This window comes from Lathamus discolor, chromosome 4, assembly GCF_037157495.1.
Source record: "Lathamus discolor isolate bLatDis1 chromosome 4, bLatDis1.hap1, whole genome shotgun sequence".
Lineage (NCBI taxonomy): Eukaryota > Metazoa > Chordata > Aves > Psittaciformes > Psittacidae > Lathamus > Lathamus discolor.
In genome coordinates this window covers 6,977,711-7,001,077 of record NC_088887.1, presented here as the reverse complement: position 1 = coordinate 7,001,077, position 23,367 = coordinate 6,977,711, and the positions used below count along the sequence as shown (strand labels likewise).

Sequence of the window (23,367 nt, the reverse complement as noted above, 5' to 3'; positions counted from 1 at the left end):
ATGCTGCTTGGCACAAAGACTGGGAAGGTAACTTGCATGCATTCCACTTTGGTAGATACCTGATTATACTGTCCTGTCTCAGCTGCTGGGAGCATTCAGATGACTGTTGTTTGAGGAAGCAGGAAGAGGCTTTTTCTGGTATCTGAATAAATATGTATGTGGTGACCAACAAATTACCATTTTTTTACAAGTGAGCACAGAACAGAGGAAGTACAGGAAGACAGAGGAGCTGGATGGGTGGGAGTTTGTACAAGAGGCTGATGAAGCATTGCAGCACTCTTTTCTAACTTAAGTGCTTTGGAAGAGAAGGGGGGAGAAAACAGACGGAGAGAGAAGGAACATATGTAGGAAGGAGAGAAAAAAAAATGAGCAGGAAAAAAGCATTGAAACAGATAATAAAAGGTCACATTTGCCCTTAAGCTCCTGCTATTTTAGCCATACTGGAAAGATATTACATAGCTGCACCAAAGAGGGAAAAAAACTCCTCAGCAGCAGAACTAATGAAGTCTGGTGTCTTCTGTGCCCTGCTTTCTTTTGTTCAACCTTCCTTCAGCCTCTTCCATGGCCCTGTGACCCTGTTGGCTGGCCAGAAAGGGTACATGCTGCTGCTAGCTGGGATGTGTGCAGGAGGCAGCTGAGTTGTAGTGGCTTTACGTTTTCTTCTCAGGGAAGATCCTAGTCTGCTCTGCTGTCTTCAGCTCCTGACAGTCAGAAAGCTTTTTAGACATTATTCTTTTCAATAGTTCTGCATTTCTCACACATTCAATGGAGGTGGCTAACAGATTAAAAAGGAATTCGCAGGAGATAGGATGACAACAAAACAGTTGTATCAGGATTTTTCTCAATAGAAAGGCAAAGTTAAATAGTAGAGCTCATTCAGGTTTGGTTAGTGAAAAAAGGTAAAACAGGAAGCAGGGTATGCCAGTGCAGTTACATGTGCTCTAGGGGGTTTTATCTGACATTACTGGGTTGGTAAGGAGTGATGCTTTTACTAAGGCAGTGATGTCAACAAAGCTTTTGACTAGGTCTTTTGGGCTCCTTTCTAGATACTCTGAAGCCCGGGGGTTTTTGCTTGCAAAGAGGTTCCAGTACAGAGGCTGCAGTACTGTTTTGCATGGAGGCCAGACTAACACCTCAATCTGTTCATGTTTATTTTTGTAAGAGCTGGTTGTGTGTGTAAGAGGTTTTTGGGGTGGGAGGGTGAAATGCCATGGTATTGGTCATGATTTACCTCTCTCAGAAGAATCAGTGACAGGAGGAAGTAGTCTTAGTAAGCACGGCTGCATTTGTGGATATAAATCTCAGTTCATCATGTGGAATCTGAGAGAAAAGAGGCTATCTGTTCTTAGTTTGTCAATTTGTCAAATATAACCTGAGTGCTTCTCTTTATCAGGAGTGGTGGTTGTGGATGAGTTGCACATGCTGGGAGACTCTCATCGAGGATATCTGCTGGAACTCCTCCTGACCAAAGTTAGATATGTTACGGAGAAGGTTGCAAAACGGTGGGTACACCAAGATGTTTGTCTCTTAATGCTAAATTATGGGTGGTTCTAAATATTCTGTTCTATGGGTGACAGGAAATTTGGGTTAGCTCCAGGTTTTCTGAGAGTGGTGACCTATTTTGGTTGTTAGAGTCTCATCCTACCACCTCTCAGGGGCCTGCCATTGTAGTCAAAACCTCTTGTCCTCATGGTTTTCAATTTGTGTGCTGCCATGGGATTCATTCTCTCAGGAAAAGAAATAAGGCTGAAGCTTTCATTTACTTTTTTTAGCCTACTTACGTAAAACAAAAACCCCAAGCCTGGATTTCTTTTAATGTTTTTGCCAGCGGACTTGCTCTGCTTCGTCTTTCAGTGTTTCATGGAATGAGGTATTTATACTGCTGAAGTGGTCAGGTACTGTGGAAGAGTGAGCATGCTGTTAACTTGTCAATGGTGAATTGATCAGAAGACTTGAGAGGATGTGCCAGTAATCTGCTTAGGTAGCACTGCCCAGGATGATCTTCAGTATCGTGTGCTGTCATAGTGGTTTCATGGTTTCTTGCCTTTAGCACAACTGACTGGACACTGGAGAACAGATTTGGTGTTTCAGAAGAGCTTTAGAGGCTTTTAAGAATTCGGAATCTGGATTCCCAGCACCAAACTGCCGAGTGGCTTCATAGTGCTCAACCACAGACAAAGGCACATTGAGGAGATGGTGCATCAAGCTTCTTAACCTTTGTCGGTGGTGCTGAGAAAAAGTCAAAATCAACTGTTTTCTTAGCACTAAAAGCCAGATTTTGCCAGTTTTCTCTGTCGCTTCCTGTCTGGAGTTGTGCCAGTGCTTGACTAAGCACAGACTACCTATTTAGTGCTGGGGGAACTGCCATTTCTACGCTGGCTCTCCAGCAGACATGTTAGCCAGTATTTCCTAGCCTGATTTCCAGGATCTAGCAATGTTCTGGGTTTAATCACCTCTGACTTTTTCTCATATTGTGCCCATTAGTCCTGGAACCCAGTACACTTCAGAGCAGTGTGAGTGGCTGCCACTCCTTTTACCTTGGCTTATCATGCAGCTGCAGCACAGGTGAAGTCCACTCTCTGCTTTCATCCCTTGCATTGAAAAAGCAGGAGGGAGAAAACATTTGTCAGGGAAAAAGGAACACATGCATCAAGGAATGTTCCTGGGAAGACACAGTACTTCAGCCTTCATCATATAGGCCCAAATACCCAGATTCAGCATCTCTTTGTTATGGTCAAGTTGACACTGGTTCCGTGTACCACTTACAGACACAAAGGAGGTGGCTGCTAGTTTTGTTTTGGAATCCATTTGAGATTCCTGGAGTTGGAGACCACATTTTATCTCAAATGCTCTCCCAAGTCTGTGCTGCATTTTTCCCTTTATCCAAATTCTTTAAACACTGTTCAGCCTGACTGACTATCAGAGTGACCAGTGCCTTTAAGAGCTTTTTAAGTGGTTAGCTGGACATCCCACTGAAGTATAAGGCTGTGTCTTCTCACCAAGAGAATATCATGTGATGGCCATTGCCAGTGTGCATGCTTTGCTTCTCCACGAGGCTTCTGCAGAGCCAGCCAGAATTCTGCAGCAGATTTTTCTTCTTCCCAGTCAAAGAGTGTGTTGTGGAGCTGTAGGGGGAAAAATCTTCAACCTGGATGACAGAGCTATCCTAGCAAATGCATGAAGAGCTTGGATCACAGAATCTGCCTCTCCACATCCTCCTTTTTTCTGTCTCATCTACTGTAGCTTCCGAGTAGTCTTTTTTCCTTTATCTTTGCTAAGATTACCTGGATCTTCTAAGGAAGGTTCAAGTTATTTCTGAGCTCACAGTGATTTGTCAGACTATTTCCTTTTATAAAGTCTCAATTTGTGGCTCAGTGCAATACGAATAAGGAGTTTTCAAACGTAGGCTTGGGAGCATAAACCCCCCCTATTGTGTGGATGTAAAAGCCTGAATTAAAATATAGATCTGGGCATCTAAATTAAGGGTTTGTGTTTTCAGATCTGTTAAGAGTCCATTACTTCTCCCTGCCGTTAGTGGAAGCTGCTGTTCAGCACTTTGAGAACTGAAGCTGCTTGCTTCTTTGCTGGACTAAGGGCTTTGGTTCCCAGCTCCAGGAAGACCTTAGTTGAGTGTTATTTGTCCTGAAATTGAAACAAATGGAAGTGTTTTAATTAAGGCATTTAAGCTTAGAAAGAATCATTCCTTTTTTGCATGTTTTAGTGAATGGCAAGGAAATAGTTGCTTTATTTGTTTGTTTCCAGTTTCTCCAAATATGTAGTCAGTTTATGGCTGTTGTTACCTAAAGAAGCTTCAAGTTTAGGTTCAAAATGATGAACAGTTGTATTATTTTGTTACCAGTGCATAACCTGACATGTGTTTGCTAAGAATAGAGTATGTCTTGTTTCTTTGGGCGGGATGGTTTAGTGTGAGGTGTCCCTGCCTATAGCAGGGGGGTTGGAACTAGATGATCTTGAGGTCCTTTCCAACCCTATTCTATGATATGATATGATATGATATGTTGAATGGAACAGCTTTGCACTTTAGCCACTGGAAGGAAGTAGATTCTGTTAGCTTTTCTGAATCCTGTTTTCCAGGACAGGAACCTGTGTTGTCACTAACTTTCATGTTCTTTTAACCACGTCCAGACAGGTGAAGATGACCAGTCCAGATTCTGGCGGGATACAGATAATAGGCATGAGTGCTACCCTCCCTAACTTGGGGCTCTTAGCCTCATGGTTAGATGCAGAGCTATACTGTACAGATTTTCGGCCTGTGCCCCTCAAAGAGTGGGTGAAAATTGGCAGCAACATTTATGACTCCTCTATGAATTTAGTGAGAGAATTCCAGCCCAAGCTTCAACTGAAGGTAACAAAACTGAGCAGTGGCTTTGGAATAACAACTTTTATATGGCTAATGTTAAACAGACAGATACTGGTATGGTTTTAATTGTTTTTTTTTGGCAATAGATGACATTCCCAACTTCATTGCTTACTTCACAGATTGTATGCTTAAACTGAGAACAAAATTGGGGTTTTTGTCCTCTCCTGATTTAAACAAAAACCAAACCAAAACACACTCACACGCATGAAGTTTCTTGACTCTGACTTGAAGACAAAGTTGACTGCATTTATCTTGTTTCTGAGCACGTGACAGATAGAAGGAGTTTGGTTCTTCCCTTACCACCCTGTCTTGTGTCCTGTAATCTACTTCACTTTCATAACTGAAAGTATTTCTTGGTTGGGCCAAGGAATTTGCGTTAATCATTGGGAGAATATATTTGCATTAAAATCTGGTATTGAACCTGCTTATGTTAAACTCCTAAATGATCTAATTCTGTTGTTAAGGCAGATGTCCATCCTGATTTTTCTGAATCTGCTTTCAGTAGTTAGCCCTTTTGTGCACTTGAAAAAGATATGGTAAGTTATGGGCAATTTACTGTAATGATTTGCAAGAATCAAATGGGTAGAAATGGGAAATTTGCACTTCCTAATTGTAGGCTCCTTTTCTGTGGAGTCTTGAAGGGTGAGTTCTCTCCCCAGTCCTTCCAACTGCTTTGTGTAATACTAGTGTAGTAATTGGATGATATGGGCTGAATGTGAGCAATACTTTGGAATATTTGGCACACAGTTTTGTGGTGCACCATCATTCTGTTGCCAGTAGCAGGGTGATACAGCAAAGAAAAAATAACCTAAAAGCAAAAGGTAACGTTTGTGACAAGAATATCTGGAAGCTTGCTTTTGAGTTCATATTGAGAAGGTGGTGTTGCATCTCCCTTTCTGGCTATTTTTTGAAGTAGTTTCTTTGGGTAGGTACTAAATTAAGTGAGAGAAAAGTAAACTAGGTTCATGACTCAATAGTTTAAGGGGGCCAGCTTATTTTATAAGACCAGATGATCCTCTTGGGCTTGAAATGTGTCACTGGACCTTCAGACTTCTGTGCCTCAGACTGAACCAGGAGAGGGAACTTGATGTCACCAATTCTGCTGAATTTGGCTGCATCCTTACCGGTCTTTTGCTGTGTATATGCAGTTCCTGCCATTGCTCCCCTGTTTTCATTTGCATTTTAATGCTTTTTATTTCTTACTGTCCACCTACATTTTTCTCTTCCTCCTTTGCTTGCTGGAAGAGAATCTGGCTTAGTCAAGCAAAACAGATCAGTTGCAGGCACTCTGTTAGGATCTTAAAACCTAACAACAGGCAAGATGAGAACAGTAGGGCTCTGCATGCGCATCTATATAAGTATCCATAAAAGCCTTCCACTTGCAATGCTTCCTGCATGCATCTTATTGGGTATGCTTAAACTCCTAAATCTTATGCCTTTAGTTCAGACATCCTGGTTGCTAAGTCTTTCTTAGTTATTGCAGAGGAATGTTTTCCTTTGGGACTCTATCACTGCTGCTAGCCATGACATAGAGGTTGCAGTGATTTTTTTGTGCACAGTGGCCTTCATTCAGAAACAGAGCTATGAAAGCAAGAGCTAAAATCTTATATTTATTCATGGGCTGTCTTTAACAATGTGGTCATACTGGTGCTTGGACTTCCAAAAGCAGAGAGAAGCTAAGAAACAGTGCTCCATCTTCTTTCGTTGCTCCCCTTTATGACTTGAAGTAGAAGATTCATACTGTGACACGGAAGAATGACAGCATTTACAAGCCTCATTCAGTGTGCGAGTGCATTGAAAATATTTTGTCTCAATTCAGGGAGATGAAGACCATGTCGTGAGCCTGTGTTATGAGACTGTTCGTGGTGGCCATTCAGTCCTCCTTTTCTGTCCGTCCAAGAACTGGTGTGAGAAGCTGGCAGACATCATTGCCAGGGAGTTCTACCGTTTGCAACAGGCTGAGAGTAAGAGAAATGTAGTTGATAGAAGACTGAAGTGTAATGCACAGTGCCTTGAATGGAAATTAATTTTAGTAGAAACTATAAAAGTATTTTCTATCTCAAGGTTCTGGAAAAAACTCAACCCTGGCCCCAGTGGCTGTGGACAGAGAAGGGATCGATGAGGTTCTGGATCAGCTAAAGCGTTCTGTCTCAGGCCTGGATTCTGTGCTTCAATGTACTTTGCCATGGGGAGTGGCATTTCATCATGCAGGTATTCCTGAATCTCTTGGTCTTGATGGTCAAGTATTACGGGTTCTTTTTGCTGTAGTTATCAGTAATTTGCCAGTTGCTTTTTAAAGCCTTCTGTAGCTTGTGAGTGAAATAAAATGCTTCAAGAACCTCACAGTTGGAGATAAGCTTGAAATTGTTTTATTGCGGCCTAAGACTTGAATTCACTCATTGCTATGATAAATCTTCTCTTGATTGGGTTGAGTAGCAGCAACTTTTTAAACAGAATTTATTTTTTTTTTTGGTGAAAAATCAGCTGATTTGCAGCTCAGGCATTTTCAACTTGTGCCTAAAGCTGACAGAGTATTTCAGAGCAGTTTTCCTCCACTTCATACTGGAATCGATGAGTGAATAGAAGAAGTATAACAATGAAAGCATAAATAAAAAGAGCATGTGCTGCAAACACTTCTGGCTAGATCTTTTATTTCTTACTTAAGTTGGCACTAGTGTATGTGACCTGTTGATCCACTGGGAGACTGACTCTGGTAGAGAGAACACTGTCTATGGCATTGAATATGTAGTGTAAGTAGTTGCAAATGCTTGAGTGTGGATTTCTTTCTCAAGAGTAAAATTGGCCTGAAGCCCTCAAGGAAATGTAGTAAGATACATGTTAGACCTGTAACCTAGAATGGAAATAATGAAGGAGGATTCCAGGGTTAGGATGGCAAATGACTAATTCCTAGTTTCCTACTGTTTGTTACATCCAGTTTGCTTCTTTTTATTTTCTTGCTTTCTCTCTCACTTGCACTGCTTGTAGATATGGAGTAGATAGTTGCTCATCTTGTTACGATGTGCACAAGAACCTTAGAAAAGCTAGTTTATAGCTGTTACTGTCAGGTTAATAATAAGAACTTAATGGTGAAGTTTTGCCTTACTTCCAGTTTGAAAGAAGTTAACTGAGGTGGTGTTGTAAGTCCTGTTCTTAACACTGAAAGGCAAATATTCATTCACTTTGTTCTTCCTCTTGCTGGTCAGTAATAATATAAGCTCTTAAATGCAGTCTCACCTTTTCTAGATTCACTAAAATTCATCTCTCCTCAGGTCTTACTTTTGATGAACGGGACATCATTGAAGGAGCCTTTCGCCAGGGCTTGATCAGAGTCCTAGCAGCAACCTCCACACTCTCATCTGGAGTGAATTTGCCAGCACGCCGAGTCATTATCCGAACTCCCATGTTTGGTGGCAAACTGCTGGACATTCTCACTTACAAGCAGATGGCTGGAAGGGCTGGCAGGAAAGGAGTAGACACAGAGGGTAAGCAGAGGCTTTATTAACGTTCTCTAAGAGCAGCATTAACCTGATTAAATCCAGTGCAGTGCTTTGCAATTACTTGCTGATCATGACGAATTCCTTTGGTATTCAGTATGATTAAGTTAATCAAGATGAATTTGTTTGGTATTAATGGAGTAAAAAATTGTAATTCCCAGGGGATTCTTTTCACTGCATGAGACTTTGGTATTTACACGTCAGTTACTTCAGGAATGGGCTATTTTCTGATTTGAATACTTGTTAGCTTCTAAGGCTGTGTTGTTCATTTGGCTTAGTTCTGGAATCCATGGTCTGGGATCCATGAGCCATGGTCAGTTTACTAGAGCGTTTACAGTTTCAGTGAAAGTATTTATGGTGAACTCTTATTGCACAGGCCTAAAATGTTAAGAACTGCACTTGGAGTCTATAACTAGAATCTGAAAACTTCTGTTGTGTGAAGTTCTGATTTGGGTTTCTTAAACTTCCACTAAACTTAACCATAACCTTTATGGGTCATGAAAGTAACAATGCAACAGTGAAGCAGGGAAAGAAGAGCAGTGGTTCATGGATAACACGGGGTCTTCCTGCATACAGCGGCACTGGTTGATGTTCAACAAAATAATCCTGCCTGCTATTTTAATTTGCAATGGAAATTTGTCTTCATGGATGATATTTGGAAAAATTCTATTACACAAGTATAAACAGGGAATCAGAAGCTTAACAGAAGCGGGAAGTGGGATTTGCCCTACTGATGGTGTGATTGGTGCTTGCTGGAACCCTGTGTAAGCAGACTGTTCTTACATTTCACTTTCTATTTTTGCTGGAGTAGCGTAGCAACAGAGCATTTTGCGACCTATATCTCTGGGAGCTATCCCCGTGTGTTAAAGCAAAAGGCAGCTGCATGCTGTATTCTGAAATTGTACAGGCTTTGTCATTTGAGTGTAGTTGGCAGGTGTAAAGTTACATTATTTCTTGAAGTTTCTCCCCCCCCCCCTTCAAGATACAATAATTAGAGCCCATTTTTGACAGTTGTGATGTGTCTGTGTTTTGCACTGTAATCACTTGAGTTTATGCTGATGAGCTTGGTAACTGCACCGGTTTTTTTCCCACTCCGCAGAGTCTTTTGGAGAGGACACAAAGCTACATTGCCAGCTGCTGCTCTTTCACAGATTAGGGACACTGGAGGATAGCAACTTCAGCTGGAAAAAATGCCTTATGTAGATATGAAATTCAGCTGACAGACAGCAGAGAAATGCCGTAGGGTTGATTTTTCCCCTCTCCTCCTAACATTGTAGTGTTGGATTGTCTCAGGTTTTGATTTTTTTTTCTGCTTTTTCTAATTTGATGGAAATCTAAACCCATCATTTTAGAGAATGAAATTGGGTTATTTTTGCATTCATCAAAACCGTTGTGTTCCCAAGGTGAAATACGTAAAGCTGTTCACGATTGCTGAACACAACTTAGAAATATAATAAGGCCTTTTTTTGCTTTTAATGGAGTTCTGTGAGTAGATAGCCAAAGTTTTCTGGTGCTAACCTGGACTTCCCATCTCATCTGAAATGTTCAATAAGGGTTCTTCAAATAGCTTAGTTCCTTCCCTCCCCCCCCACCCCAAGCACACACACACTGTTCATCACACTGTTCATTAGGTTGCAATTACTGGCTTGAAGTTCTTAGTTGCATCTTGGGAAAGAGTTTCCCCCAAGTCTTGAATGACTGTCAGATAAAGTAGAGTCAAGTGGATACCCATCTTCTGTTACATTTATCACATTGAAGAGTCAGTGTTTTCAGAGGGAATTGGAGGTCTTATCAGAACCCAACTATGAAATAAGGGAACGTTCTTTATTGCTGCAATCAAAACAAGCTTTGCTTTCACAGAACAGTGCTTGCAGGCAGTTTGTCTTCTGTACTCTCAGCTTTGGCAAAAGGACCTGGTCAACAGATGTTTAAAGTTTCACCTGGCAGGATAAAAAAGATCCCAGAGACACATGCTCTGAGTATGCCTTTCATTCTGTAATTCATTCATGTAATAATGTTTAAACTCTATTCTGTTACTCACCTACACTGCATTTGTGCTATTTATTCTGTTCATTAAAGTGCAGTTGTGTTTTCATTACCTCTGGATTTGCTAATTACAGTAGCATTACCACAGCTACGGTTTTATCATAACTTAACATTCCTAGGATCTTACTGAGATACTCACTACCAAAAGTACCGTGGTGTTCAGACAGTGTGCACTTAAATCTCAAGTAGTTGTCAGAAACCTATCGTGGTATTTAGTGTACAGCTAATCATATCTAATGCTCTCTTCTTAATCAAAGGCAAGCTTGTCCTACCCATAATTCATTTATCCTGTGACAACTGGCAAAGCTTCTTACTAGGCTAAATCTCCCAGGGACCAAGTTTCATAGAATCATAGAATGGTTTGGGTTGGAAAGAACCTTAAGATTATCTAGTTCCAACCCCCTGCCATGGGCAGACACCACACACTAAACCCTCTGTAATGGCTTCGTTGAAAAGATCTCCTTTATGTGGTGCTGCATTTTCCATGGGTAGTTAAAAGATTCACTTAATGACGTCTGAGAGAATTTTAAAGTAAGGTCTATTTGGATGTATTTTCACTGGAAAGTATTCAGGATACTTAAGATCTTAAGTATCTATTTAGGATACTTAAGATGTGTGTGTGTAGGTATATGTGGGTATATGAAAGTTCAGAGGATGCATAGTTACTTAGATTAGTAACTTTGGATTTCTGGATTACTTTGGTGTCTGTGTTATTTCATCTTGGGAATGTAAGCTGGTTGACTTAGCCAAGCTGTTGAAGTGCTGTTTGGCTTTTAAGTTTTCTTCTTGCTTTTGAGAATCTTTTCAGTTTAATAATGTAGCATAGAAGAAAAATTGATGCCACTGGATATTATAGTTCCAGTCCATTCCAGAAGAAGAAGTGAGAGTTGTCCATAGAATCATAGAATAGTTCAGCAGCAAAACAGATGAGCAGAGGCTATGGAATCTCCTTAGATGATTTGGTAAGACCCTGACCAGCGTAATGTAACTTTAAGTTTGCTCTGCTTTTAGTTCTGAAAGTATTATGCTTCTGTGGAGTTCTTACATAGCAATGGATATACACTGTTCAAAGTTGCAAAGGTGCTTCTCTTTTTTGGTGTTCACCTTTTTTAATAATACCTATGGTTTTCCATTCCATTAACATGTCTGTGATGAAAAGCTATTACACTGCTAAGCTGTGATATGAAGGTCACTGTTTGTTTGCTTATTTTTGTTTTTCCTTGTAGGTGAGAGCATTTTAGTTTGCAAGCCCTCAGAAAGATCAAAAGGAACTGCTCTACTTCAGGGATCTCTCAAGCCTGTTCGCAGTTGTTTGTTTGGAAGAGAAGGGGAAGGTGTTGCTTCTAGCATGAAAAGAGCAATACTTGAGGTATAGGACATGCGGAGAGGGGTTAGAACTGGGTGGGTTTTTTTGTGAGACCATGAAATGTTTTCTGTGGGCTTTCTTTTTCTTCTGTTTCCTCCCTTGTCAACCCAAGCAGCTTCAGAAGAAAATTACTTGGGTATGCCCAGCTTGCTTCAATATTCAGCATTTTGCTTGGTATGATTCAGTCTCTGCTTGCTGTGTATTAGGACTTGAGCACAGTCAAACGGGTTACTAAGCTTTGCTATTGCATTTAGATATGCTCAGACTTCAGGCGGAAATAATCACACAATCATGGAATGGTTTGGGTTGGAAGGGACCTTAAAACTCGTCCAGTTCAACTCCCTGCCATGGGCAGGGACACCTTCCACTAGAGCAGGTTGCTCCAAGCCCCATCCAACCCTCCCTTGAGCACTGCCAGGGATGGGGAGCCCCAGTTTTATTGGCCACCCTGTTCCACACATATTCTGAGTTTTATTAATCCTGACGGTGGAAGTTTCTTTTGTCTGCATTTAAACTGCACACAGTGGATGAAGCATCACTCTGCAGATGTGACCTTACAGTGTTGATTGAGAGATGCTTGTAAACTACAGATCCTGGAGACTTTGTAGACTGAATTGGGCCATTATGATATTTGTAGAACCTTGGAAGGTTCCTTATTTCCTTCCTGAACTTGTCTACCTCTTTGCACAGAAATGATTGAAGTTTTGTAAGTAGATTTTTGGTGAACAAGCAGGTGTGGTACCTGATCTGGTCCCTTTAGCCTGCTGTCCTCTGTGGAGTTCCTACAGGAGTAAAAAGGGCCAGAAGGATCTTTTTTTCCACATATGTGAGCCTATCTCCCTTTCCAGAGTTGCTTTTGGTCTTGAACTGAGTTAAGGCTCTTTAAATACAGCTCATTTGCCGTACTACTTCTACTGCCTTGTGAAAGCTGCTGTGGCACTTACAACTTCATTGTGGTTGCATAGATTTTGAATTTTTAGCAGACCAATGGAATTTCTAAAGGCATTTTTCTACCTAAGAGCCATCTAAAAGATGGGGGTTTCTTTTTGGTAGCGTTGATTTATAACATGAAACAAATCCATTGAAACCATGAAAGAAAGTTCTTATTTAAACACCTTGCTATCTCAAGAAAGATACACACATGGCAATGACTTGGAAAGAAAAAACAGTTATGAACCAAAAAGAGAACAAAATCCAGGGAAAAAAAAAATCACTTTCGATCAGGACAACAATGGTGGAGTATAGCACTCACATTTGTTAAGAGCAAACTTCAGTATGCTGAAGAGCCTTAGGAGAGCTCCTTCTTCCTGCTTTGCTTTATGTCTTCAGAAGATTACAGTTTGTGTTCTAACCTTTTAAAAGGATTTCACAATGTTGGCTAAGCAAAATGGCAAGGCCTAGTCTCAAATCTAAATTGCTACTATGTGCATGTCTGCTATCAAAGTAAGATTTATGATTCATTCTTTCCCATAGTTTACTCTTTTTACTTCTACCTAAGGTGTTTTAACTTCTTGCCAAGAAAGAAAACCTTGCTTAAAGGCTGGCAGTTGCTTTGCCTCATGTTCCCCTCTTGTACTGGTTCTTTAAAACCTAGATAGCTGGTGGATCAATGTCTTTGATTCTCTGATCTGTGATGCATCCTAGTGCTTCTCTGACAATGTGAACAAGTAGTTGTCTTCAACAGATCATAGTGGGGGGAGTGGCCAGCACTCCAGAAGATGTGAAGACCTACGCTTCTTGCACTCTTCTTGCATCAAGCTTGAAAGAAGGCAAGTGGGAAAATGAGAAAGCACAAGGCAAAGTGCAGACTGGACCTATTGAGGCTTGCGTGGCTTGGTTGCTAGAAAATGAATTCATTCAGGTTCTGGACTCTGGTGATGATGTGAAAGGTAATGTTGGTGTTCTCATGTACTTCAAGAAGTTTTTAGCTTTCCGAAGGGTGTCTTTATACTGGCTTTAACCGTTTGTGCATGCACATATTCTTGGAAGGCCCCACTGCCTATTACCTCTGGGACTGATGCATCCTTGTCTGCAAATGCCCAAAATATCCTTAAACAAGGCATACTTTTACTGCAGGATTTCTGCACATTATCTGTAGACTGTGATTTTGTCTTTCTCAAGAAGAACCAGTACATTCTAAGAGAATGCAAGTCTCTTCTAGAGCTGCTGCTTGGTATACATGGTTGCACTTTTTCCTGATTTTCTTAAAATGGCTAAGGATGAGACTCTTACAGTAATGTCAGGTAATCCTCATGAAAATCCCCATTGCAAGTAGTTTGTGTCTCTTTTTTAAGACAAGATGGTAGGAGATATTTTGTGTTCCTAAGGAAAAAATACTCAGAAATGATACCTCCTAGGTGGGATGGCAGATGGACTTCCAATGTTTTAGTTTGAAGAGTTGTCACAGCTGTTAGTCTGACTAGTTAGAGGGATAGAAGCTTGTGATCAGGCCTCTGAAAAAGGCTGGGTTAGACTTAGGCAAGTCTAAACCTTTTATTGTTTCCATTTCCCTTCAGAATGGAAAAATATGCTATTTCTTCTTGAGAAGACAGTTAGGAAAAATGAGTAGAATTGATATCTATAAAATACTTTGCAGCCTGAAAGTGAGATAGAAACTTGCACTTCAATGGTCTTCTGTGGTTTTGTTTTCTTTTTTACACAGAGAAGGTTTATCATCCAACACATCTTGGCTCAGCTACTCTTTCCTCTTCTCTTTCACCAACTGAAGCCATGGAAATCTTTGCTGACCTGCAGCGAGCCATGAAAAGCTTTGTTCTGGAGAATGATCTACATATTGTCTACCTGGTAGGTTCCCCCTTCTGTGTTTTGTATTTCGTCCTGCCAAAACTCGAGGGCTCTGTGAATGTAGGGAGGTGTTTTGTGCTCTGCTTTGCTCATCCTTCATGAGGAAAAGATTCTAAATTGAATGTCCTTCAGAACTAGTCCGCTCCCATAGTTTGTGTTGTGGAAGCAGGTGCTCTACCCCCGTCTAAGCCCATTGTGGCCGCTCCTGACTTTGAAAGATTTTGGAACATTGTACATTTTGGGTGTGTAGAATAATGGCAATTCTTCTGAGATACTCAGAATTGGTTTGTTGCGTGTTTGGGATCAGCAGGCTGCATCTCGAATTACTTCTGGAGGCCAGAAAACCTTTGGGGTTTTATCATCTATTTTGCCTACAAAAAAGCCTCAGAGAACTACACTGCTGTCTTCCTATGGGTGGGCCTTTCTTCAGTTCAGTAGCAGTGAATTTCTTCTCTGATTTGGTTTACTTGCCTGGCGATGCTTCCAGGGCTAAAGGAAGAAGCATGATAAATCTTTTGAGGGGAATGTGTCCCAAAGTTGGTCACGTGCACAAACATTTAAGCTAAGCAACGCTATTTAAGACCTTTGGAGAGGAAGCCATGAGCCTGTGAAGATTACTGAAGAAACAAGATGGAGTTTCAGTGAACATCTTAGTATTCATGGCTGCCAGAGGTCCATCATACAGTCACCATCCAAAACTTGGTAGTTGTCTTTAGCCTCCTTAAGTATAAAGTGAATTCGCTTTACCAGGCTGATAAATCAAAGCCAGTGATGGCAATAGAGTTTTTTACCTTGTACTTTTTCATTACATGTCTAATGTTTTTTTTAGTCAAATACACTGTTGAACAGAATGTTCTTGAGATTCTCCTCCGTTAGCTAGCCTGAAACACTTCTTTGCAAGTCTGTTCATGTCCAAGGGTGAAGGTTTTATTGGTTTTTATGGCTCTTCTTTAGTTTTTAAAGAATTGTTCCTTATAGGCTAAAGGGAATTTAAGGGACATCTGCTAAAGGGACATCTGCTATAATGCTTCTTAATTCTTTAAGGCTTGAATCTTCTACTTGTTACAAATAGGAAACTGAATTCCAGCACCTTGTGTTTTAGGCAAGTGGATTAAAGCAAGTATTTGCTAGTCAAGAAGAACTTGCAACAAAAAAGAGCAACAAACAACAAAAGACAATCCGCAACCTTAACAGCGTTTGTTCTTATCAGCAGATGAAGGGGCATGGATGATTTACAACAATGTAGACATCTGGTATTCTATGTTATGCTAAATATTCCCCAAGAACTATTAGTTGTTTCAAACTCATTAATCTTGCAGTATATTGATACAGATATGAAGACGTTTTGTCTCCTCTTACTGACACCGACTCTGTGCTGACTGAGCTATAACAGAATTGCTTTTCTGTCTGAAAGTGTTGGAATGCTCTGGGTGGCTTTTTTCTTAGTGTTAATCAAAGCTGAGTTTTCTTGTACTCCAGGTAAATGAAAGCTTCAGCAAGTTCTGGCAAAGGCTATGATCACTCTGGCTTTGTCAGATACTGTGGCAGTGGTTAGTGTGGTTGCTACTGGGTTTAATACGTAGCTGTCAGTTTTGTTAAAAACAGCATAAAGCTTAGTTTTGTTAAAGGAAAATAAAGATGGAACTTAACATCTTCTAGTGACTTGGATGTAGGGAGCAAGCTGACCAAGATTCCAGATTGTTTGATCATTAGAGTACCCATGAGTCAGATCTCATCAGTGCAAATACAAAAAAACTAGGTTAGAAGAAAGAGCTTTTGCTTTCTTCAGGGTACATGGGTATGACTCAGTGCCTCCGAGTAGTGTGTAGGATGCTCCAACCATATTCCCTAGGCTGTATTTTTGTTTACCCAGAGCTCTGTTCTGTTTGTTTCTCTGAAATAAGTTTTTGCATTGTCTTCCTTTCTTTAGGTCACCCCAGTGTATGAGGAGTGGACTGCAATTGATTGGTACCAGTTTTTCTGTTTATGGGAGAAGCTGCCTGCCTCAATGAAACGTGTGGCTGAGCTGGTGGGGATTGAAGAAGGTTTTCTGGCTCGCTCTGTAAAGGGCAAAATCATTGCTAGAACAGAGAAACAGCATAGACAAATGGCCATCCACAAAAGGTAGCCACCGATGGGTGTGAATGTGTGAAGATTAGAGTCTATAACATGTGGAGTGAATAGGCTTTGTATCTGTTTCCAGGATCTGGCTCTCTTGCTGAGAGAGCTGATAGCTCAGAGAGACTGGATCTGGTCTGCTCTGGACTGAGAACACTGCTGGCATAAGATGTTTGTGCTGATATTTTTGGAAGCCACCTTCTCTTGTTTCCTTTGTGTGCTATGCTATTAGTACCATTCTGCCCTAGGCTATCATGGTACATTTTGCCATGTACACTAATGTGCCCTTGTTGATTTTATGTTCATGTGTACTACTACTACAGGTTTTTCACCAGTCTTGCCCTTCTGGATTTAATCAGTGAGGTACCCTTGAATGATATGACCAAGAAATATGGCTGCAGTCGTGGCCAGCTTCAATCCTTGCAGCAATCTGCTGCCACCTATGCAGGTGAGTTGTCAGGGCAAAATCCTCCAGAAGTTGTAGGCTAGTCTGTTTTCTTTCCTTTCAGATAAGATTGTCACAGTGTGGTACTAACAACAAGCAGTCTTATAAGACCACTTCCAGCTTGATAGCTTCATCTGCGGTTGCCCCTGCTTTGAGATGGAACCACAGAGTGTGCTGTGGGAAGGGGGCCAGCTGAGTGGAATCAAGCAGTGCTGTAGCATGCTGAAGTCTGTGGAAACCATCTGTGTGCTGTGCAAGAATATGGTTTGTTCAATACTGAGTGTGGAAATAAGTACCAGTCCATCCTGAAGCTTTGCTCTATCAGGAAAGAATACCTTTCAATATGGGTAAAGTTTGGAGTCTCTAAGACTTAACAAGGCTTTCTCCTGCTTGCAATGTTAATTGGCCAGAAAGTATAAGTTTGTAGTTTTCAAAACAGTGTGAGTAGTTTCTGGGTCATTTATCACCATATAACAAGAAGACAGATAGCTGTCACCTTGAACTTCATTTCCTTAAGAGGGCTGTGTAGCAGTAAAAGTAACAGCCCACCATGTGGATGAGACATGCCTAAGTCCTCTATTACTCCGTAAGTGGGTCTTCAATTTTTAAGACATTTTTAGCTTGATTTGCAAAACCTTGTATGTGGGTTGAGCATGAGTCAAAGCCCCAAAATGAAAAGGTCACACCAAGTGCTGCAGAGTCGTTCAAATTAATTCTGGTAGTAGAAATAACTTTTTGTTGTAGCAGTTTCATAATTCTCTATTCCCAGTATTCATGATTTTCACAAAAGTAATTTTGGAAGTAAAATGAACTATTGACATGACATATAGTTAAGAGATGATAAAAGTTGTATTCTATAATCACTGTAAAAGTAGTCAGAAATGTGTGTCTTTCCTTTATTTTGATATTCTGAAGATGCAATGTGTGAGTAAGAAACTATCTTTGCTCTGCTCTTTAACACCTTCCATCTGCTGGGAACTGCAGTCGTAACCTTTATCACAGACTTTGCTACCTCCTGTGCTGCACTCAGTAACTGAAGGCCAAGATCTACAGGCCAAGTTCTGCTCTTATGGACATCAGTGCTGGCTTTCCTCAAAGATCTGTGGCTTCTCTTAGTGCCTCTCATCACTGCTTTTTCTGTCTTCTTCATTGTGTGGTTCTTCGGACTCCTGTTACAGGATATGTATGTGCTTCACACTTTCAAGATCAGCATCTTTGAAAAAGCAGTGTCATTCATAATCTATGCCTCACTGATAAACGAGTTAATTCTAGATTAGAATCATAGAATAGTTAGGGTTGGAAAGGACCTTAAGATCATCCAGTTCCAACCCCCCTGCCATGGGCAGGGACATCTCACACTAAACATGTCACCCAAGCCTCTGTCCAACCTGGCCTTTAACACTGCCAGGGATGGAGCATTCACAATGTCCCTGGGCAGCCCATTCCAGTGCCTCACCACCCTAACAGTAAAGAGTTTCTTCCTTATATCCAATCCAAACTTCCCCTGTTTAAGTCTGAACCTGTTACCCCTTGTCCTGTCACTATAGTCCCTAATGAATAGCCCATCCCCAGCATGCCTGTAGCCCCCCTTCAGATACTGGAAAGCTGCTATGAGATTGAGTTCTGCAAGACGAGCTCCTAGTCATAGGTACAATGAACATGAGTTAGTTTCTATAAGTAATGGGAAGGTCAGAAATGTAAAGTGAATGCAGATCAGATGAGGGGGAAAAATGGATTCAGCTTGGTAGAACTGGAGCTGGAGTTAAAGCATTGCTGTAATTCTGTGTTCCAGGAATGGTGACGGTTTTCTGTAATCGACTGGGCTGGCACAACATGGAGCTGTTGCTCTCTCAGTTCCAGAGCCGCCTCACTTTTGGGGTTCACAGGGAGCTTTGCGACCTGGTAAGAGTGTCTCTGCTGAATGCACAGCGTGCGAGGATGCTTTACAACGCTGGCTTTGTCACAGTGGCTGATCTTGCTAAAGCCAGTCCTGATGAGGTGGCAACTGCTCTGAAGAATTCAGTACCATTTAAAAGGTGAGAAATCACAAAGTCCACAAGTCAAGTAAAGGAGTTTGTCAGGTGAAAGATTACAGGATGAAACCTGTAATATAATGTGGCAACCTTTTGATACTTGGTGTCAAGCGTTAGTTAGAAATAACTTGTAGGTCTCTGTGACTGCTCACGGTCATTCCATGATTATTTTGAGATTAATAGAAGCATCTTTTATTTGCTGCATAAGTTTGTGAGACCTAAATTTTCTTCTTATTCCTCTTTTCAATGCACTGCTCAGTCTTGGGTGAATTGTTAATGCTTTCTGATGACTTTTTGCCGCTTCTAAAAGGCGGCTCCACCATATGATCAAAGGAGTTGATTTATTACTGTATATCATTTGAGCTTCTCCTGCGATTTTCATGTTGGTGCAATGACAAGCTTCCTTGATCAAGTACTTGTTAGACTGTGCCGTGGCACTTGTCTGGTTCATGCGTCTGAAGTTTCCTCGCTTTGGAAAACAGTGCATGAAGGAGGATTGATTCAGCCCCTGAATCTTCCCCTAGGAGAGAGGTGGGACTCATCTGGGGTACACGCTTGGGCACAGAAACCTGGGAGTGCTTCTGGGGTGTACAGGCAGTAATATCTTTAACCAGCATCAATTCACATATAGAAAACTGAACCAGTTAATAGGAAATAACTGGTTATTTCCTATTAAGTGATTATATTTTGGATATGCTGCTGTGAAGCTAGGAAGCTGTGAAACTAAATGAAATGGGACTGGGGAGAATAGTGCCATCTCCTTATGTTGTTTGTTATTTTATGCATAAATGTTTACATCTGTCTGGTACCTTTCCCATAGTGTTCGTAGGGCTGTGGATGAAGACGAAGAATCAGCAGAGGAGCGTCGGACTGTGCGCAGCATCTGGATGGCTGGAATGAAAGGTTTAACTGAAAGAGAAGCAGCTTCCCTCATTGTGGAGGAAGCCAGGGGACTTCTCCAGCAGGATTTGGCACTGATGGGAGTGCAATGGAACCCAGAGCCTTTTCTCGAGACTGAGACATCTGTGATCAGCAGTGAGTCAGAACTGGAAGACAGACTACATAGATCGAGTGGAGAGCAGTCTTCTGAGTCTTCGAGGGTGTTAAACAAGAAAGGCTGCAGAGTTGAACGTTGTAATGGCCTCGGTTCTCAAACCGGAAACTTATCCCTTATTAAAAAGGGACATAAAAGGCGACTAAGCAGTAGTACAGAAAACTCTAGATTTGAGAGTGAACTCCCAGACAGGAGACAGGCTCGAGCAGAGGGAGGCAGTGATGATATTGTGTGCAGTGCTAGGAAACGGCCAAATAGGTGCAGAGATAATGAAAATGTAGGAGGAGTTTCTCCGGTCAAACCCAAGCTGGATTCTGGGAGAGCAATTCCAGAACTCCCTGCTGAACAAGTGAAAACGCCAGCATTGAGGGCAAAGTCTTCAGCCTCCAGATTGCTAAAAAGCATGGACGTGCATTTAAACCGGACAAGGAACAGAAATACTGCTTCAAAACTGCAGAGGTCACTTCTTGAAGATTCAAATACACTTACCACAGACATACCAAAGCCACCTGCTTTCCACCCCACCATTACAACAGATCATCATTTTTCAGACCAAACTAGTAAGAAATTTATGGAAACAGGGTCTGGAGGTCGTCAAGTCTCAAATTCTGTACAGATGGGGGAAATGAACCTTGAGAGGAAAGATAAAATGCAAGAATTATTTCCAGAGCCTACCACCACCAATGAAGGTGTCCCCAAGGGGAGAGTGTGTCTGCAGGCACCTGGTACATTGCGGGGTACTCCACGCATTAATGTGGAGAAACATAATACTGCAGGGAGTCTGATAATACCTGTAAGTGCAAGGACACAGGAAAGCAATACTGATGTTAAGCAGAACGAAACGAGTAAAATCCAAACAGATGCAAGATGTGCTGAGATGATGATGGGTAAGCAGCAGATGGCTTTAGACACAGTCCATGGTAATGTAACTGCTAGCTGCTCTGGAAGCAGACATGTCCGTTGTGGCAGCAGGATACAGAAGCCTCTGCATTTTTGTCCTGGTGAGGATAAATCCTGCCGTATTCAGATTCAGAATAGTGGCCAAAATGGGAGTGAGAAGCCCAATGGAGTATTGCCACAAGCTGGAGCATTACAGAAAGCCAACAGTCATCCTAAAGACTCTCAAGTAAAATCCAGAGGTGTTTGCAATGCAGGTGAAGTTCATAATGGTCCATCCTCTCATCTGTTTTCTGACTGTAGAGACTTTGAAGATAGCTTCCAGTTGGACACTCAAACTGAGATGTTAATAAAACAGGAGGGAGCAGCTAGAATCACAGGACAGCAGGGAATACAAGGTTCAGAGCTGGCCGCAATACCACAGCAGGAAATCCCCAAGAAACTGAGCATTTCACGGACTGACAATGCCCCTGATGAAAAGCTGGCTGCAACACTTAGGAAACTGGGCTTATCGAGTCTTATCGCAACAAATAATATTACAAAAAACTCATCTCAGCACTGCAGTACTAAATTGTTGGAGTCTGGGGGCCTTAATTTACAGCCCATAGTGAAGGAAGCAGAATCTGCACATTTCCTTCCAGGAAGTGATTTCTCAGTGACTGACTCTCAGCTACACAGCTTTCTGCAAGATTTCCAGACCCAAAAGTCAGTGAAAGGAGAGAGTGTGTCTAAAGACCGTAATAAAGCAACCTCCCCTTTTGGTAGGGAGCACGTTGGACAAGCAGAATGCCACCCTGTCCCTGAAACAAGCCTGAATATGAGTGATAGCTTGCTGTTTGATGATAGCTTTGGTAATGTCAATGACCTTCCAGGCGCTCACATCACCGAAGCTGACAGAAAGGACCCTGTGGAGAAGCAAGAGGCTTTGCTTCCTCCAGATGGTCTTTTGCAGAACCTGAGGCCTCTTCAGAATAAATTTGATGTCAGTGGCAATCAGAAAGAGCATGAGGATCCTGTGCAGCCTAACAGTGTGTCTCCAGCATTCTCTGATATAATAGCTGAAGTTTTAGATCATGCAAACTCCCCGTCTTTCCTGGGAGATCTTCCTTCTGCATTTCACAGTCAGTCAGGATTAAGAAACCCGGTGATTTCTGACAATGACGCTTCTTCAAAGGCTTTAGTAGGAGATCAAGGTGAGAAGCACCAGAGAAGCCATCAAACTGTAGACAAGAAAACCCATCCAGCAGTGTGGACTGACCAGTCATTTGAACTAAGCCCAGGATTGCAGGATGTATTAGACAAATGGCCTAGTGCCTCAGGCATTCAACTGCTTTCAGTAAGCTCCTGTTTGAAAGGAAAGTTAATTGCTCCTGTTGGTAATCAAGAGCAAGATCCAGGTTTAGAATCTGGCTGTTGTCAGCCAGAGCCTTTGCCCGCTTGCCAGCACTTGGAAAGCTCTTTCAAAGTTAAAGAAAATGAAAGAGAAAATTTGGGTCTTCAGAGAACAGACTGCATAACACTTCCATTGAGGGGAAACAACAGAACATCCTGTCCTCCACCAGGCAGTAACAACGGGCTTATTCCTTCAGCACCCTGCAAAGAACTTTTTCTGACGAGTTCTTTTTCTCTCCCTGTGACATCTGCAAGGAAGGGACAAGTCACCTGCATGCGTGAAGGGCAGCTGATTCAGCCACTGCAGAATAGCAAGGACAATGCAGAGCAGCAGGTTAAAACACTCCAGGTCAATCTTGAAAGTGTAGACTCAATTGAGACTGATGAGATGAAAGATGATTCCACTATAGACCAAGGCTTTTCACTGCAGCTCTCTCAGGATGTTTTTCCACTTGTTCCCCTAAGTGATGAGAGTTTCACTATCATTGATGTAGCAAGCGACAAAGAACTTTTCCAGACTTTTGTTGCAGAATGGAAGGAGAAGAGCAGATTCTCCATCTCAGTGGCATGTGAAAGGACAAAATGTCTTTTGTCTCCCAAATCAACGATTGGTGGCAAATTCAGGCAAGGTCAGTTCCATGTTCAGGGTATTATTTTGTGAACAGCGGGATGGCATCTGCAGCTGAAAGCAGGAGGGGCGAAGGAAGGGGATTGCACAAAAAGGATTACAATTACTGATATTAATTGGATGTTGCCAGCTGAATATTAGCAGAGGAAGGAGAATTAGGGTCAAGCATTTCATTAGTAGGTCTTTGGTTATAGAGATGAAGTGTTAGCAGCTTGTTTGTATGTGAGAGCATCTAAGCATTCTTAACGTTTCATTGTGTATAAAATATGTCTGGCTTGTGCAGTCCCTTTATCCATGTCAGAAACAACCTTAGGATCTTTTAAAATGAATAATATATCCAACAGTAAAGTGTACAGATTGCTCAGCGTCTCCACTGAGTTACTTGTGGGATTGCCTCTTAACTAAGGTTCAACGTGCATGTGTGAAATTCAGATCAGTCTCTGGGTTCTTGCAGTATGGCTTCATACTGCATTTTTCAACCCTGCATTTTTCCACAGGAGTATTCATATGCTGCAGTTTGCTGCTGCTTGATAAAAATACTCTTCCTTTAAAATGACGAGATTAAGCAGAGTTAGATTCTTTGCTGTCATATTGCCATAACAACAACAAAACCAACGTTCCTTACCTGACAGACCAATAAGAAATGGCCTTCAGAGTAGTAGAATACGTTTCTGTTTTAGCTCCTGAAGAGATTGCCAGGAAAGGCCG

General features: G+C 41.6%; 1 protein-coding gene across 1 annotated transcript in view; it reads left to right on the top strand.

Moving 5' to 3' along the window:
- Positions 1–23,367, top strand: part of POLQ (DNA polymerase theta) — a 56,102-nt gene that overhangs the window by 9,566 nt on the left and 23,169 nt on the right. Inside the window, exons 5-16 of the mRNA XM_065676135.1 lie at positions 1,394–1,502; positions 4,147–4,366; positions 6,201–6,345; positions 6,446–6,592; positions 7,651–7,863; positions 11,148–11,290; positions 12,972–13,176; positions 13,950–14,092; positions 16,023–16,216; positions 16,534–16,658; positions 18,448–18,691; positions 19,509–22,660. Coding sequence (XP_065532207.1) covers positions 1,394–1,502; positions 4,147–4,366; positions 6,201–6,345; positions 6,446–6,592; positions 7,651–7,863; positions 11,148–11,290; positions 12,972–13,176; positions 13,950–14,092; positions 16,023–16,216; positions 16,534–16,658; positions 18,448–18,691; positions 19,509–22,660 — 5,040 coding nt within the window. The remainder of the gene's footprint in view (positions 1–1,393; positions 1,503–4,146; positions 4,367–6,200; positions 6,346–6,445; positions 6,593–7,650; positions 7,864–11,147; positions 11,291–12,971; positions 13,177–13,949; positions 14,093–16,022; positions 16,217–16,533; positions 16,659–18,447; positions 18,692–19,508; positions 22,661–23,367) is intronic.